Genomic DNA, 18,664 nt, shown 5'->3' with positions numbered 1-18,664 from the left:
GAAAGGTCTGTGTATTAAAATGTAAGTCTGAGATTCTTGGCAAAATCAGCTTTAAGACAGTCCACTTAAGAGTTGTTCTAGGTTGTAAGTGAACATAGTAGCAGGTGCTATTTATTACATATCTCACAGCAGTAGCAGTACACTGAAATACACACTACATAAGTAGCACTGCTAAGAAGTTCAGGAAAACCAAAGTTTTTCAAGCCCTGTCTGGATGCATCAGTGGAATGTTGATGCCCCAGAACATCGCATATCCTTAGCTCTACTCAGCAGTTTGTAGGGATCAAGCAGCATTCAGTGTAACATACCACATATTTGAGGTGAAGCACAGAAAGGAGAACATGCACATAATTTCATACAAGTAGAAACAACAAAACCATAAAAAGGCTACTTTTTGCCTGACATCCTCTCTCAGCATGGATCTCTCCTGAAAACACTTGTTCTAGTTGAGAATCTCCCACTCTTAAGAGCCACGCACTGGTAAATAGCTCCTCCTTTGGCAGTAACACCCAAGGCTAACTGAAGCATCCTCTTCAGGTCTGAAACTTGATATGCTACACTACAGAAGTATTTAAGACTCTTGGCATCTTTATGGTAATAAGCTGCGAAGGACTCTTCAGATGGATTCTCAGACTGGACTTTCAGCAGAGTATTCTGTTACGTAAACAGCAGAGGGGTGAACAAGAATTCATCAAACAGCTCTTAGAGAGACTGCGTCACTGTGAATCTGTACTAGTGATTAAGACTTCCTCATTAATTCCATTAGAAAAAGTAGAGATTTTTTGTTGTTGCTGTTTTAAGGTTCACCCACCGTTTCAGAAACAAGAGAATTTGTAATTGGCTCCCTCAGCTCTGTGTTCCTCCCATGCTCCATACAGCCTACCACCATCTTTGCTGAGGAAGATAATAACTTCTTCTGATGTTTAAGTATCCTTCCCTTCCAATCACATCAAGCAAGTCTAAATACAAATATCAGCAACTATCACATTTGTGATTATTAGGAATTAAATACCATGCTGTATTTTTGCTTGACATATACAATTTCAGTCAGTAATAGAAGAACTGTATCTGTTTTCTTCCTAGAAATACAAGCATAAACTAAGAGAAGCTTTATGGAGTTAGACCACACCACTTTCCTTTTCTAAAGCAAATAGAAGCCCAAGAGTTCACTACCGAACATTATTTTGAGCATTACTATCACATACTTGGTTAAAGTTAGTGGCAAATAACCAGCAGTTTAAAATCAGACCTTGTGCAACAAGCAGAAACAGTGATCCTGGTTCTGTGACTGACTGAAGGCAATTGTCCACGGTGACGTACAGTAAGGAGGCACAGCCTGTGGTACATCCCATAAGCCAGCTATTTCTACATGAAATTCAGTTCAGGTGCATTCCTTTTAACTTCCAGGTCAAAGTAACTAGCCACAAACCCTCTGACTAATCTTTATCATGATTTTCCAGCTGTCTCAGCACGTCACTGTTGTGACTAACACTCCGGGTAGGAACGCGTGGACTCTGACAAGAACAGGAAGTGTGGGCCTTGATTACAAACATGACTCAGGGCACAACACCAATTTCAGCTCTGAAATAAACTCATAAAAAAGTTCTTTCCTACAATCCTGGGCCTGCAAATCCTGAAATATTTTCTGGAAAAGAGATACCAAGTTACACTCCTCCAGTTTCTACAGCACGCAGCCAAAAGCTTCTGCTGAATGCTGAACAAACCCATTAGGAATCTAACCCCGCAAATCGATGAAAGATGCCACAAGAGGAAGCTAATCTCTTCCTCCTTCCTAGAAGGAACAGATGGCCCAGAGGGAAGGCAGTATTGTAATAATCTCCAAGTTATAATCTGCTCTAGCAGTGTTCTCTTAAGAGATAGTATGACCTCTACCAGTTCACATCCTAATATCCAACTTAAGGCTTTCACCGATTGCCTGCTGGGGAGAGGCCTCTATGTACATATCCAAACATGCCCTCCAAGCCACACTTGCAAGCATGCAGCTGTTCTATCAGGTCTCATCAAATTCACATACTTGCAAATCATACATTATTTTTCACCTAAAACCCCTACAGTACTAATGAACTCCAGTTTTCTTAAATCAGTTTTTTTTTTTTTCCCAACATGCAACAGAGATCCTAGGGTGCCATTGCTCAAGATCACGTTAGTTTGGAAGAGAAACACATGCACTAAAATTGCTCAAAGAGTGATAAAGAACGGGCCCTCTATTTGGCATTTCAAACTCACAAAACAGGACTGTTCAGCAGAGCCTTGAAAACTTCTGGCATCACTTTGTGTGGGAAACATTGTGGTCAATGTCACAGACTGTAATTTTTAAGTAACCAGCCTCAAAAAAGTCGTGTGAATGAGTGTGATGAAATGCATCAGTTGTGCATTTACAATAGACCACTCCTTTAAGACAATGGGAGTGTACATTAGTCTTACATACACCATCCAATTCAGTCATTAATTTCAAGCCAGCTCTTTTAGAGTATTTGTTTCTGAATTATTACTTGGGAAAAAAAAAAAAAAAAAAAAGAAAGATTCTTTACTCAGAAAATAAAAATGTAGACTATTCTAAGTGGGAAAGGATAAAAGTAAAAAGGCAAAATATATCTGCAAACTTCTAAAGCAGGAAAACAAAATTACTGTATCATGACCGGATTTCTTTAAAGAGCAGTGAAATATAGCTAAATGCAAATAGGTATGCACAATCAGGAAAATAGACATATACACTCAAGCATGGACATACCTAATATCACATCCTCCTGCTTTGCCAACAGAATGGGAAAAAAAAAAAAAAAAAAAAAAAAAAAAAAAAGAACTAAACCTGATACAATACATTAGCAAGAAGTCTCACGCTTACCTGAAGCTTAGGCAGCTATTTGTGGAGTTTCAACTTTCAGCTACTTTTAGTTACGATGTCAAATTTAAAGACTTTTACCACAAAACTATCTGTTGCTTCAGAATTGTTTGGCTAGCTTTCTGGGTGAACATAACCAGGTTCAAGAGATGTGGTGTTTTGTATCAGACCAGCTGACTTTAAAATATTCCACATGCTAAGGATTTAAGGGAAAAATCAGGCTACTGAAGACAGGTTTACAGATTGCTTGGAAGCATCAGTGTAAGAAAAATTAGGTTGAGACAAACTAGTGTGTAGGGAAGGACACCCCTTGCAATCTGCAGACAGGTATTTTACAACCCCCAGCACACATAGCTTCGCAAAGAATGATAAGCCTGAGCTTTAAGAAGTGCTAATATTATAAAAGTGATTTGGTAAAGCCTTTCATTCTCAAACAGTTGGTCTCTTGACAACGTGTCTCTGAAGCTCCTAAGCACACATATAATAAAAACCTCATCAAGAACAGATCCCAGCAAAGGGACAGATATGTGGTTGGAAGCTGTGAAAGTTCACACTTCAGAAAAAAAAACAAGCTAACGAACTGCTGAGCCCTGTTAATTGTTTCTTTAAAAAAAACACCACAACCAACAAACCAAAACACAAGCTGTAAATAGATTCTAAAAATTGGACTGATCTGTTTAAAGCAGGTTTTATAACCTGTCATAGATCTTTTAAATAAAAGTATTTTGATTACAATTTTATTGTTTCTAAAGCATCTGAAATCTGGATAGATAATACTAAAATTACAAGCACACTCATGCTCTTAAAAAAAGTCACAAAGAAATAGTTCTGTCAATTTTCTTGTCCATAGACTACACTCCACATGCAAACTTCTGATAGACTTGCACAGAAACACGTACACAGCCAAGACTAAGCTATTATATTAATAAGTTTCTTTTTTTAAAAAAAATTATGAAATCCACCTGGCGCTTGAACCAGAGCCTAACAGAAGGCAGCGCATGCGCGTGAGTGGGACGAGCAGAGCCAGCAATGCCCTTCCAACACCCTGTCAAGTACACGGGCTCTCCACAGCAACAGGCAGCTTGCATCACATGTATTTTTAAAAGAGCTGTATGCCTTACAAGAATACTGTGTCTTCTGAAAGACGCCAACTGAGACGATCTTGTTTTCATGAGGCAGAAGAAAGCAGTAGGACAGCAAGCAACAAAGCCTTTTTTTTCCCCCCCTTTGAGGAGAGGTGTGAGAAGATGCACATTGAATTCCTTAAACATAATTTACGTTTTATTGTTCCTACAGCACAGCTACGTTAGAGTCAAGCTCACGCATGAAGTGTCCTACAAGGACAACTTCAGACCACCAAGCTCTGCTCCTGTGCTGGGAGCACAAAGAAGGAAGCAGCCAAATGGGCGCTGAATCACATTTCCTCCAGGGGCTAAGGAACCTTTCCAACTGTTCTGGCGGCTTTCATTCAGTCCTTTAACAGCAGAGATGGACAAGTTAGCAATGGATCACTTCACAGATTTCGCTAGCTCTGGAAGTCAAATTAAAGAACTGAGCTGACAGAAAAGTTTGGCTTTTCTTCAGAATCAACTGAAGAGATTGTATCTCTTGCAATTTTAAGGTGCCCGTGTTGAGACAAATTTAAAGGAGCAGTTCAAAGAAAACGCTTAGCCTCTGCTTTCTTAAATATCACTGTGATGAGTCAAAGTACGTATCTTAGTATATCTGCTTTTTTTTTAAAAAAAAAAAAAAACAAAAACAAAAACAAAAAAACTTTTCTCCAGCAGTTATTTAGGCCTAGCAGTACAAGGAATGAATAGGACTCCATTCCCAAAATCCTGGAATTTGCCCTTAACTAAAACCATGAAGGGAACTGCAGCCAAATTCACTGATGCACATAGCCAGCTTCAGAGTTCCTCAGAGTCCCAAGTTTTACAGCCACCAAACAAATCAATCTCTTTCTTTTACTGGCTGTGCATAAAACACAACATTTGCTTCAAGAAGAGCTTGTCTAGAAGTCTTTTGAATACAAAACAGGAAAAGGCACTGGTGGTGCTGGGGAAATGACACAATAATATATTTTTTTAAAGCGTGCTGACCCGTTAGAGCTAAAACACCCATCCCTGGCTGTATACTCTATTAATCCAAAAGAAAGAAAGAAAAAAATGCAGTCTTTGGCAATCTAGGGCTCCTAATCATTAAGTCTAACACAGAGCAGCAGAACAATAAAAAGAGCAATTGCATTGTAAATTTATGTACCATGCACAGGTTATGGAATGTAGTGCAACAGGGCACTGTGCAGTGATAAAACTGCATTCCTTACAAAGTTAACAGCTTTAAGCTCATGATTTGTACATGTGGGCAATACTGAATGACCTTCATGCTTTCCAACACTCACAAGAAGGCAGATTTATTTGCAGTCACAAGTCAGCTGTTTTGTTTTTGGGGATAAACATATAGTTGGAAGAACAAAGGTTTAAACTTAGCATTAAGCAGCAAATGCAGATGCCAGTGCATCAGATTTAAAAGGTGAATTTGAAGCCCATATTCCAAAAAGCAGAGTAACATTAGCATCTCTGTAAACCCTGACAGAATGGTTGTTTGATGCTTTTTTTTTGGGGGGGGGTTGGGGGGGAGGGAGGGGGAAGGAGTGAGAGATTTTCGTATCTCAGTTCCATTATACAACAGTAGCCTCTCTAACATTTGCCTTAAAATTTAAGAAGTCCTGTTTCACCATAAGACACACAGTGTTCACAATGCATAAAGTTGCACTGCTCTTAGTTCAGGGGACATAATACAAGACTAAGTGTTTTCTGACAAAGAAAATCCATCAGACTATTTTACGCAAGCACTGCCTGTCTCATAGTCTCAATTTTCTTAGAAATTAAATTTTTTTTTGCAGAAGGTGGTCACTGAACCGGACTGCAGTATCCTAAGAACACTATTATTAAAACAGCTAGCAGCTGTTCATTGCACCAAAACCAACCCCAGTAGACAGTCAACAGTAAAATGTGGCTTTTTTGTTTAACAGACCAAGGTGATAACCTTAGATTATCTAAAACTTCCACATCATAGCTGTTATACTGCTGAAAATGAAGTCCTAATATAGATTAAAGGGAAGTAAAGAGACAACATTAAGCAGAGCTATTTCTGGATATGCAGGGACATAAGGGAACAGCACAGGAATCATTATATTTCCTGCATATCCAAAAATAAGACAGTTATGAAGGCTACAGCTCCTGACGTTCCAAAAACAAATGGCAAAGAAAATCTTATTTACAAGCATTTGCTTCTGGGTTTCGATTTCCCAGAGTTGCAGTAAGGAATTTAATTGTTACTTCACAACCTGAAGTGCCCTCTTCTCAGGTACCTATACAAAAAAAAACACAAACACCACACCACAACTGCTAAACAGGATGACACAGTTAAATACTGAACACAGAGCAGGTTTGAGTACAAAGTTACCAAGGGAAGCACACAAGGCTTTGAGACAATCTATAACACTATACAGGTCTTTATAAAAGGTTAATGGTTTGCTAGCTAAGTGCCAAGGTTCACAAAACGGGTATTTTTTTTTTTGTTTCTTTTTTTTACATGAGATTTGAACTTTGAGCGTTTTTCCTCAGAGCACTAGTTCAACAGTAATCAGACAGGCTCAGGGTACTTTCCTTAGAAGTGTTTTCAAGCACTTTGTTAATAAAATAAGAGACCAAAACAAAGCCTAAATTAGGCTCAGCCCTTTAGATATATGCTTCAGCTTGCTGCTCCTGGGTCAGGCAGCATGACAGCAGTCTGAGTATAGTACTTGGATGACTAACACCAAAACGGGTTGAAAGCAGCAGCAATCATGACAGAGACAATAAAGACCCCAGCAATTGAGCACCACAGCTCCAATGAAAGAAAAATGATTAAAAATAGCTTCAAAAATGCAGAGAAAACACAGCTATGATGCTAAAAGACACTTTCTTAAAGGTCACTTTTCAGTAAAGGGATTATGTGTGGTACTAACAACACACATATAAATAAAGCATATGGCATAAGCAAATGTTAGGATAAGATTTTAGATACATTTAAGAATGGAACCTCAAGGCAAACAGGATACAAAGTGCCATGATAAAAACACAGACAAGTTAAGGAAGGCGTGTGTGGTGTTAAGAAAGTGATCAATTTAAAAACAGCAACAAAAAAGCAAAACAACACCTCCTGCAGTGAAAGGCACAAAGGTACCCCGAGTTATAAGAACATAATCTTTGGCAATTTTAATATAAGCCGCTGTCTTTATCAGCGTACTTCAAACAGAAAATTCCTCTGAAGCTCATCACGTATGAGGAGACCAAGGTAGAGAAATAATAGGATAAGAAGGCAGGAACACAGTGCGCGTCCAACAGGGAGGCACTGGTGGGTGCTTCAGGACAGCTCTCCCACTCGCCTGCTGCACAGATGAGGGGACACAGGGAACAGGTACGAGTATCTTCTTTCCCTACAGCAGGTCTCTCACCAAAATTTACAGGGAGGAACACAGGAATGGGTGTTTAGGGTTTGTTTCTGTGATGCACAAAAACCCATCAGGCAGATTAGGTGCATGTGTGTGTGAGGACTGTGAGACCGGCGTGCACCTCAGCTGCACCACAGCAGCTTCAGGTGGAGGAAAGGGGCACGCAGGTCAGGGCAAGGGAGATTACAAAGGCTAGGACATGGCGCAGCGGGTGCTAAAAGGCAGCGAGCGATGAAAACCAGGTGTTGAGAAACGAGCGTAAGCGGCACCAAGATGTATGTTGGCCAAGGGCTCTGTGGGGACCTGGTGCAGGGCACGGGCTGAGGGCAGAGCAGCCGGGATGGCGGAGGGAAGGTGCCGGGCACAGGTAGAGGAGAGCAGGGCAGGGCAGGGCAGGGCAGGTGAGGCGAGGTGGCCTCGGGGCCCGGTACCTGGGCGTCTTGGCAGCGGCGCTCTCGCGGCGGTCCAGCACGCCGGGCACGCAGTTGGTGAGCTCGGTCCAGTCGGCGTGCAGCCCGCAGCTCCAGCCCGTGGAGAAGCGGGAGAAGAGCCAGGTCTCCCTGCGGTTGGGGCGGTAGCAGGTGCACTTCTTCTGGCCGGGCCGGCAGTCGCAGGGCACCTCCAGGCGCACGTTCTGCACCAGGTGGCGGCCGAAGGTGGTGCCGCCCGTCTTCTGGATGTGCAGGAAGACGATCACGTCCTCGCCCTTCATGTCGAAGGCGAGCTCCCGCTCCAGCTCCCGCACGGGGAAGTAGTACTTCTTCACGTAGTGCGGGTCCGGCGTGGGGAACAGGTCCGGCTCCTCCGCGTAGGAGCGGCCGCTGGGCGACCCCAGGCTCAGCCCCGGCCCCACGTACTGGTACAGGATGAGCATGAAGCACACCGACACGGCCACGATCAGCAAGAACTTGCTGGTCCTCTCAACCATGGTCCTCCCCGCACGCTTCATGTGTCACCATCTCCCAGGGCTGCCGGCGCTCAGCAGACGGCGGCGGTGCCGGGGGGGCGGGCGGCGGAGCCGGGCGCCTGTGCCAGCCGCCTCCCCCCTGCGCCCCGCAGCGGAGCCTCCCCGGGGGCGGCCGGCCGCTCCCCGCCTCTCCTCTCCTGGGCTCGGCTCCTCACCGTCCCCGCCCGCCCCGGCAGCGGGGCAGGGGCAGCCCGCAGCCCGCAGCCAGCCGCTGCGGAGGGGCCGCGGCAGAGCGGCGAACTCGGGCGGAGGGGCGGGAGGGGGCGGAGAGGGACCGGAGCGCAGAACCAGCCCCCTCCCCGCCCCCCGCCTCAGGAAGCCAGCCCCATCCCGTCGCTGCGCCGCGGCCCCGGCGGCCCCGGCGCGGCAGAGCCCGCCCGAGCCCGAGCCCGAGCCCGAGCCCGAGCCCGCCCCCGCTGCCGGCTGCGCTGGGGCCCGGCCCGGCCCGGCCCGGCTCGGCTCGGCTCGGCCGGCAGCGACCGCTTCCTGCCCGCGCCCGGCATGCACAGCGCCCGCCGCCGCCCGCGGCTCCGCCCGCGCCCGCCCGGCCCCCGCTCCCCTCACGGCTCCCCTCGCGGGGTCGGTGCGGAGAAGTTTGTCAGCGCGGTGCCCCGGGCTGAGCGGCCGGGCGGCCTCGCACCCCGCGGGGACGCTGCCACGGGGCTCGCTCGCAGTGCGATTAAGCAAAGCGCTGCCCGGCAGCTGCCAGGTGCAGCCCTTGCTTGCGGCAGTGCCCTGCGTGAGGGGGGAGTGAGGTGACAGCCACCACCTAGGCAGGAGTGCGTGTAGAGTTAATAACAGGAGCAAGCGCTAACTTCTAGCAAAATCTCCAGCTAAGATGCTGCATCCCCCCTACCTGCTTCTGTAGGTGACAGTTGTTTCCAGTACTCTAAGATAGAAGTTCTGCCTCGATTTTTAGCACCCACCCTTAAAAAAATCCCAGCAGATAACTCTTTTTAATTCAAGTTGTGTTTTGCAACGAGTGTAAGACAGCGTGTGTGTAGATGAGCCATTGTTAAGCACTGTGTCAGATTTTAAGGGCTTAGGAGGAAATGAGATCCCAGATTTTCATTTGAACACCGTGACTGATAAATCTGCTAGATTTTGAGATGGCTGCATTACTCACGAGTTGTGGAGCCCCAGTGAGTTATGCAGTTCTTCCCAAACAAGTAACGATAAAATGTTTATAGCACCCAAAAGCATCATATATTGTGCTCATACCATTTTTTTGTTTGATATCTCCCTCTTAAAAGTCTGCTTCTGATTCGCCTCTTTTCATGTAGGCTACTAACTCCAGAAACAATGATGTCATTCTTATACACAAAGTTCAGCAACATCCAGCAGCCTAGTATGAACTCAGTTTAAAGGCTTGAAATTTATATTTTGATTTGGGAAATACAGGCATATATATATGTGAGATTTGTATACATTTGGGCTATACACCGCAGTACAAAAAAGCAGTCCAGATTTTAGTATTGCAATGTATTTGCCTATGGTTGTAAACAGACAAATACTTAGAAATGTCCAATATGGGCTATAAAAGATAAATGTACCACAATGGAAAATACAGAGACACAGTTTTCTTTGCTGCAGCACCTTCCACCCAGCAGTGTGGAACAGCCAACACAGTGGAAGTGGTGGGAAGGCATGCATCTTTCTGATAAGCGCCCACACACAAGAAGTACAAGGCATCCTGCCTAGGAGATGCTGCTAAACCAAAGCTCTGGGACCAACGCTTTCATTTTTACCAAAATGCTGTGGAATCCTCCCTTGCTAATTCTGCGTGGCAGAAATGCTGGTATTTCAAAGCTGCTTACTGGTATGACTCGCCTAAGATGATCACTTAAGCAAATACTTAAATCAATCCTTATTTTTACTTAAGGTAAAATTCCACTGAAAACAGTGACAAAGTAGTTCTTTGCTACACAGGGAATTATACATCAAGTGCTGCATCCATGCTAATTTAGACCAGAATTTTTCTTAAAAATGGGAAGATCCGAGCAGAGTTAAAATAGCAAGATTTACTCTTTCTCTAGCCCTTCCACTTCAAACGGGGGAAAGAGATGGGAAATCAAAATAATAAAGTCATGTTGTTACTGTCACCTCTGCCTGCTTATTCTCTGAATTTAACTAGACCATGCGTTTAGCCATTACTGCTCATCACAAGATCAATCTTTCTCTCGTAGGCCAGACCTCACCAGGCTTTCCTGTGTCTCATCTGGGATTCATCATGGTAAGTCTGACTAGCTCCAGGAGCAGACCTCTGTTTCCTGTGAGGCAGTGAGAGTGACAATCTGCAATCACTGAGACACCTAAAAACTAAATGTTTATGTAGAATGAAAGTGTTTTGGAGGGGAAAAAAAAAAAAAAAAAAGTTTGTATTGTTATCTCTAAACCGTGAGCAGGGGAGACACATTTCAGATTTCATCTCTCTGCATCCTTCTAGGCAAACGCAAACAGAAATCCCCCCTTAGCCCACTGAAAAAGTTCTTCGACCTTTTGGTGTCTGTCTGATCCTTTGCACTGTAGGTTGGACAAATAAGTTTTGCAGTCCATTCCTGTCATAAATCCTGCCCCCATCTGTTTAATGGCTTAACTTTCAGTCATTCAACTGTACGCTGGGATCCACTGCGTCTCTTCCCTGTTTGTACAGCCCCTGTTAAGTCACATGGAAATTCTCTTACTGCAGCCTGCCAAACGTCCCTTGTTCCTCAAGCAAGCCTCAGATAGTGATGCTCCATCTCAGAATTCATAACATTTTATGTCACCTTCATGGCCAGCACAAAGGTTATATTAGACACACATTTAACACTCACAAGCCATCTGTTTAAAAATCGTGCAAAAGCCTGAGGTAACCCTGGCATCGACAACTGAAGGTCATGTCCCATTTCAATCTGAACTGATGCAAGTTGGATTTTGGAGTGGCTGGAAAAGTAAATCACATCTTAAGTGCTTGGAGATTAAACCTCAGCATCGACTCCATGTTTTTTTACCTTGTTTTTCAGCATGGCTTCCTTTATTCTGTGCTTAATGCTAGACAGAAGACCAGTTTTAGCAATGCCTCAAATTACTCATTTACACTAACGTAAAACTGAGATATCTAGCAAATTTCCACTCCCGATCTGTCAGAAAGAGCAGAATCTCTCCTAATACAAGCAAATTCAAAGACTGTGTCTGGCTTTTTCAGAGGAGTCCAACTGATACAGGACTATAAATTCCACTGATTCTCAGTGATTTTCACATTTCCGAGTCCCTTCAGGTACATTGGAAAGGTCTATTGTTTTTGTACATTTCCTCACAATAGTCCGGATCTGTGGAGGTATTAACTTTCAACTTACACTTTAGAAGAAGTCAAACTGAAGTCAGGCTTATGCTAGTTATGTCACCTAAAGTTGGTCTATATTCAACCATTTTCCCAGTCAAAAGCAACCTAGACAGCTAAGCTGCCACTCATGACTTATTCATGGTTAGATTCTGCTAGGAGTGAGATACAAAGATTAGAGATCTTCTTACAGATAACAACACAAAATATACACAAGTTTTGCATAGCAGTTGAAAAGTGTTTTATTGCTTGCTGCTGTCCACTGGATGCCTGAATCTTTAGCTTCAGATCTAATGTAATATTTTGCTTTATATCCCATGGGGGCTATGCTTTCCCTGCAAGGAAGCTGTTAAGTAGTAATTTTGGTTTGACTTGGAGCAAGGAGAGCCAATGCAAAGCCTTACAGCAAGGCTTACAGCAAGGTGCAGTACTGTGTATTCACCTGGGAGTCCTGAAGGCCTTGCTCTGGGTCCCAGCACGGCAGCCTGTCCCCTCCTGCTCTTTCCAAGTAATTGCAGAATGCAGGGACTGAGCCTTCAGACAGCTTAGCCTGCATCCACACTGTTACTGGCAGTGAGAGCAAGCCATATCTGTGCTTAGCACTTAGACCTGTAGGATGGGACAGGTCTGCTCTGGGGTAAATTACTAATGCATACCTGAGCTTGAGGTTTATGTGTTTGCAGCTAGAAATCAGATGAAGAGCAACATCTGAATTAATAATGAAGTGAAGACAAACCTAGATATAGTGAGAGTGGACAGCTTATTACACAAAACCACCCATGAGAAAACAGGAGTAGGAAATGTGTAAACCACATACCGCTTCTGCCACCAAAACCTCAATGAAGTACTTATCTCAGAGCCTAATAAATAAATACTAGCTTTATTAGGCAGGGCGAGTCTAAAGGCTTCTTGACACTGAAGTTCCTGTAGTTTACTGCAAACTAGTATAACACAGCTAACCAAAGCAGAAATAATCCTCTTAAACACTTGCAAATCCTAAAAAATACCTCAGTAAAAGCACCTAAATAGTTCTACTACTAAATATTATGGAAAAAAAAAAGAGTGTATTAATTTTGTTTCCTGAGGAAAAGCTCCCTGTTCCCCCAAGTAGGTTAAAGCAAATCATTTACCTTGTTCATTCCAATCTGGATTACTTTTCCCCTGCTCCTTTGGCTGATTAGGAAAAGTGGGCATACCATTCTCTCATTTGCCTTGGGGATATGCTTGTAACACAAACCAAGTGAATGGTGAGGAGCCACAGGATTTAGCAGTTGGCCTGTAATACCAATACTTAGACCTATAGCAAAGTGTAGAACAGGGTTTCATAAAGTGTAGAAAAGGGGTTCATAAACTTATTTTCCTCATCCACTGCTGTTAGCAGCATCAGAAGTCATTCCCAGCCATACATATTTGCAGTGGCAGTGCTCACACACCATTTTCCTGTGATGTTTGCACTCCTAGTCATAAACCCATAACATACTGGAAGCACTGGTGAAAAGGATGTATAGCTTGGGTGCTAGCACCACAGGTTAGCCAGTGCACCACCGAGCTCTTACAGCCAGTGATCACTGCTCCTGGAGTGCAGCACAGTTCTGTTTCAGTCAGGGAGCAGATACTGAATGATGCCAAACTCTACCAGACCAGGCAAATCTCGTTTTGATTCCAGGCTCTTGCACTACTTCTGTAGGGCCACTGGAAAGGTTTCCTGTTTGCAAGAGACCAAAGACAGTCTCAGAAACATCGGCAGAAATTTGAATACTGAAGCCCCTAGTGGCTAACCTAAATGCAGGGAAGTCTAACTTCAGCAGTGACAGAGATCAAATCTGCATTTTAGAACTGGGACTGCAGCTGAAGCGTATATAGTTTCTAGGGTATTAATCCATCGAAGGGAGGAGTTTGTTGACTCATAAAGAAGGCACAAGATGTCAGCTGCTCCTTATTCAAACTCTTTTTTTTCCTACTTGCATCACAACAGCTGCAAGATGATGAGGTCTGGGATGGACGGAAACGATAAGCTTATTTGTTGGTGGCATATTATTAGCATTATTACCCATTTGTATACGGGGATTAAATAAATGTAAGGGGAGGTTGATTTCTACAAGATTTTACTTCCCCCAGACTCTCTCTAATACAGCAGCTGTCCACTGTGACATGCCTGTTAGCAGAGAGAAAGTATAACCATTTCAGCCTTGCACTGTGAAACCCTCAAAGCACGAATGGGACACAAACTTTTGATTTCTGTTACGGGTATTAATCTCACATATCTAGAAAGACTAAGAAGGTGGTCCCTCATCGTGGAAGGAAGTCAGTGCAGCCAGCAAAATTTCTGCATGTTGACTAACTACAGACAGAGCAGGTGTCTAGACGGTCAGAAAATGGTGCTGGAGTCAGTTCTGTATGAACGGCTAAGAGCCTTCTGCAGTGAACCAAAGCTTAAGATCGGCTCTTGGCCAAGCTTACTGGCATGCAGATTTTTATTTTTTATTTTTTTTTTTTCTGTGTGGCGTAACAACCTAAAGATTATTGGAAATACTTTTTTCCCCTCTCTTCATTAAAAGCTGCCATGTATTAGGAATAGACTTGTCTCTGACATATAAATGGCCTGTGAACACATACACTGTTTCTTAATGTTTTATCCCGTCAGTTCCTTGATCTTGATCAAAAAACTGACAACTCAGTCTGGAAATTGCAATTCTAAAACAAACGTGCTTATGGGATTTTGACTTGATCTCTCTGTATGATCCTCCAGGGAAATAACTAATTAGAACAGGCATTCATTCTTCCCTGCTGATGTTGTAACATTATTGGTGAACACACAAAGATGGGATGCTAAAGTTCATGAGAGAGATGCACAAAAGTAACTAACCACTTTCCCCTGTAAGCCTCAGGTAAAGAAGCTATATATTGAAGTAAGTAAACTGAAAGCTATACAATAAGCTGGCTCTGTAGCAATCATATGCTTACATATGTGCAGTTAAACTGGAAATGTGTACAATTCAGCTTTGAAGGCTTCTAGATGAAGTCAACAATGTGAAGGTTGTAAGGAATTTGAAGTACACTGCTTAATGGATTAAGAGAGAAAGAGAGAGAGAAAGAAAGAGAGAGAGAAAGAGAAAAAGAGAAAAAAGAGAGAGAGAGAGAAAGAGGGGAAGGGAAGGGAAGGGAAGGGAAGGGAAGGGAAGGGAAGGGAAGGGAAGGGAAGGGAAGGGAAGGGAAGGGAAGGGAAGGGAAGGGAAGGGAAGGGAAGGGAAGGGAAGGGAAGGGAAGGGAAGGGAAGGGAAGGGAAGGGAAGGGAAGGGAAGGGAAGGGAAGGGAAGGGAAGGGAAGGGAAGGGAAGGGAAGGGAAGGGAAGGGAAGGGAAGGGAAGGGAAGGGAAAGACAAGTTGTGGATAATCACTGCCACTGCTTTGTGTCCACAGAATTAGCTCTTTCAATTTTGCTTCTCCTACACACAACATGGCAAAGAGTTGTAGAGCTGTAGACTTGGCAAAAAAAAAAAAAAGTCTGAATACTTTCTGAACAAATAAAAGCTGCTGGCTCAAAAATCGCTTATTGTGGAAAAAAAAAAGTGCAGGAATAATAAAAAAATAAAAATCTTCCTTTTGTAATATTCAGAGCACTACCACAAAATTATCTCAGCGGGAAAAGAAAGAAATGGGAAGAAGTTGCACAACAGCTGCCTCTGTGCAGCAGGAGCTGTGTGGCTGAGAACCAAGAGATGAGCAGGAGCAGCCTCCCTGCAGCGCTGCCGGCCATGCACACGGGTGCCAGCACGCCCCGGCAGTGGTCCGGGTGCTGGCAGAGCGCTGGCACTGCGACCCCTGGGGATTTCCTGCAGCTGGGCTTCTCACCACGGCTGCGATTTTTGGCATCTTACTGAGAGAGTCTGCATAACAGATACCAGGTCAAGACTTGAGATGATGGGGAAAATTCAAGAGGACTGCAAGATCAAAATTAAGTCCTCATAATATATAATTAAGGAGAGAGAAAAGCTAACACAAAAAGAGCCCTGGAGATTTAAGTGTTTTTAGGCCACAGCAACAAGAAAATGGGAAGAAAAGGCTAAAATGCCAACTGGCAGACAAGTTCTTGGCTAAAATGAAAACTGTGGGTCCAATGTCACATTGCAGGGCTGTAGTGTGAGGCTGCTTTCCTGCACTGCCTTTCAAGCTCACTTTTCTGGGTTGCTCACTCCGAGGCAGTACATCACCCCTTTCTGAACTCTGCCACCCAGTAACTTACCAGAAGGAGAAGACAAGTGATCTGGCCCACACTGTACTGGTAACGGAACTTTAATTGCATCAGACAAAGCAGCGACTCCAGAGTGGATCAGCAGTAGCAGATCAGCATCCTGATAGAGGCACAATGGGGAAATAACTGTAGAACCAGCACAGCCTCTGGAGTGAGGGCTTATGTATTTCAGGCTCGATCTACTTAAAAAATTACCTGTAGTATATCAGTCATTTTATTTATTTATTTTATTTCATTTATTTTTGATTTCTACACTGAGCATCAGTGGTAGCTGGTGGCAAGGAGTTTTCCGCCTCTCCAATTTTTATTTAAATAAAAAGCCCTTGAAATAAGCATAATATCTGTACATGCAGTACACTGGTATTACAGTTGGCTGGGATGAAAGACTCATACGAACAACAAGAGGAAAAGTAATATAAATTTGAGCCTACTAGTGTATACATATCAGAAATACCATAAAAATGTATTACTTGGTTTTAGTGGAAATGCAGAAGCCCCAACTACTCTTTCACTGAGTCTCACAAGGCAGGTAAGCATAAAGTTGTCTGTGGTTAAAAACAAAACAAAACAAAACAAACAAACAAGCTAACAGAGTTACACTGAACTTGTGCTGGAATTTGTTCCACATTTGATTCCTAGACACTGGCATTTTCAGTTATCTGATTCCTTCTTCTGCCACTGCAAATCCAGTTATGTACTTCTATTTAAAATGTGCTGTAATAAAAAATTTCCTGCCTCATTCTCCTTTGTTAAGAGGAAGAAATCTTACAATCAACAGCTGTTCACAACCAGAATTACAGGAGAGAACGCCACATTGCTCACTGAGAGGATGCAGTGCTACCTTCTTTTTATTGTACCACTTTTCAACCACTGGATGATGCTGGATGGAAACAGGAGAAATTCCAAGACTTCTTTGTCACTGACAGTAAAATGTAACCTAAGCAAAACAAGTCCTGCCGATTTCTGCATGTTTTAAAGTACACCAACATATTGCTGTAAAACATATATCAGAGAAAAGAAAAGAAACAGAATATATGGATAGTAACTTTTAGTTAATTTACCATGTTTTAACCTCTCACTTTTATTGTACAACTGTTAAAAAGAGTTTTAATGTTACTAGGGCCTTTTCTTTTAATTAGCCATTTTAAGTATCTTCTTTTTCCAAGTTGGTAATTTTTTTTTTATTGTCAATCTAGTTCCTTACTTCCTTGTACTGCAGTGAGGATTAAAACTTGTAACAGAGACTGCCTTGTTCGAGGCTTTGTTGGAGACAGTACAATGGGCCTGTGCTGATGACATGGGGCTGTGCTCTGCACGCTGCTGTAACACGTGGTGTGTCATTGCCCTTTTCACAGGTGGAGCTGATGTGCATATACTTCACCCTGTGATAAAAAACTAATGTTGCCTTCCTTAACTGAAAGAGTATTACTTCCTAGCAAAAGGGAACACTTTCTTCTTGTTTATAAAAGTAGGAATGTCCTTAGTTAAAAACAGAAAAGCTGAACTTATGAAAATATGGAATGCTTTTCAAGGAAAATTACTTTTTCAAGTTTAGCTTCCTCGATTTGCTGAGAATTTTCATGAAAAGGCTATTGAAATGGGAGACACGAAATCATTTCTAACGCTGATGGAAACAGATACTTGTACAGTTGTGCTTCTCAAAGGAACTGGACAAGACAGCGTTTAAGCAGTTCCTAACAGTATGTAAGAGATTGTTGTGGAACAAGACTAAACTTAAGGGAAAGGTGTGCTACGGAACGGAAAGGGAAAGATTTCTCTTTCTAACCAAAAAATTAAAGCTTTCCACATACCTGTCACTTTGGTAACCTCCTGGAAGACAACTCCTGAGAGCACTGAGATAAGAACCTCTGAACAGAAATGTACTGTTAATACCGTTCTTGCAATGGAAATGACATTAAGTAAAATGAGTTCTCGTAGGCAGGATATTGTTCAAAATAAAAGTATTATTCTTTCTAGTTGGTGCTTGGCAGTATAGTGAAATTTATTAGAACACTTTCCAGTGTGGATATTCTTCTATAATAAAAATGATTTCTTTTGGAATAATGAGTTTGCTTCAAATGCAAATGCAGAGTAGCTTGCTTTGGTATAACATCCTCTTCCCCCTCCCCTCCCCCTCTTTTTTTCTAGACCTGTGTTGAAATTCTTACTGTTTCATTTACTACCTATATATAAATATGCTGTTAGCTTGTTTAAGAAGTAAAAGAGATTATAGAAGTGCTCCGTTTTTAGGGAGAACCACTTTATGAATAACACATCTTCTGTTTTAAGAAGCATAGCCCAGAGATTGGGGCTTTGTGTCAGTGTTAAACTATTGCATCAGTTCAGAAGAGAGACTGACATTTGGCTAGACATTTGCATTACTAAGTTTGAAATTCTTTACTATGAGGGTGGTGAGGCCCTGGCCCAGGCTGCCCAGAGCAGCTGTGGCTGCCCCATCCCTGGCAGTGCCCAAGGCCAGGCTGGATGGGGCTGGGGGCAGCCTGGGCTGGTGGGAGGGGGCCCTGCCCAGAGAAAGGGGCTGGAGCCAGGGGTCTTTGAGGTCCCTTCCAACCCAAACCATTCTGTGATTCTATGATTCTGTGAAATGCAAAACAACAGGAAAAAAAAAGGGCTGTTTAGAAGCAAAAGCCAAGCCGGATAATTACAATGCACTTTTAAATCCGAATTTCCTCTGCCCCTGCTGCTGGCTTGGTTACCAGTGGACTTTCTCTTTAGGAAGGAGGGTATGGGGAGCAAGGTGTTTAG

At 43.2% G+C, this 18,664-nt stretch overlaps 1 protein-coding gene across 1 annotated transcript in view; it reads right to left on the bottom strand.

Moving 5' to 3' along the window:
- Positions 1–8,714, bottom strand: part of HS6ST1 (heparan sulfate 6-O-sulfotransferase 1) — a 183,787-nt gene extending 175,073 nt beyond the window's left edge. The window contains exon 1 of the mRNA XM_084529829.1: positions 7,790–8,714. Within this exon, the coding sequence (XP_084385955.1) occupies positions 7,790–8,307 (518 nt within the window). The 5' untranslated portion in view covers positions 8,308–8,714. The remainder of the gene's footprint in view (positions 1–7,789) is intronic.
- Between the last annotated feature and the right edge of the window lie 9,950 nt (positions 8,715–18,664).

This window comes from Aythya ferina (assembly GCF_964211825.1).
Source record: "Aythya ferina genome assembly, chromosome: 9".
Classification (NCBI taxonomy): Eukaryota; Metazoa; Chordata; class Aves; order Anseriformes; family Anatidae; genus Aythya; species Aythya ferina.
Note: the sequence above shows the minus strand (reverse complement) of the source record. Positions and strands in the feature narration are given on the sequence as shown.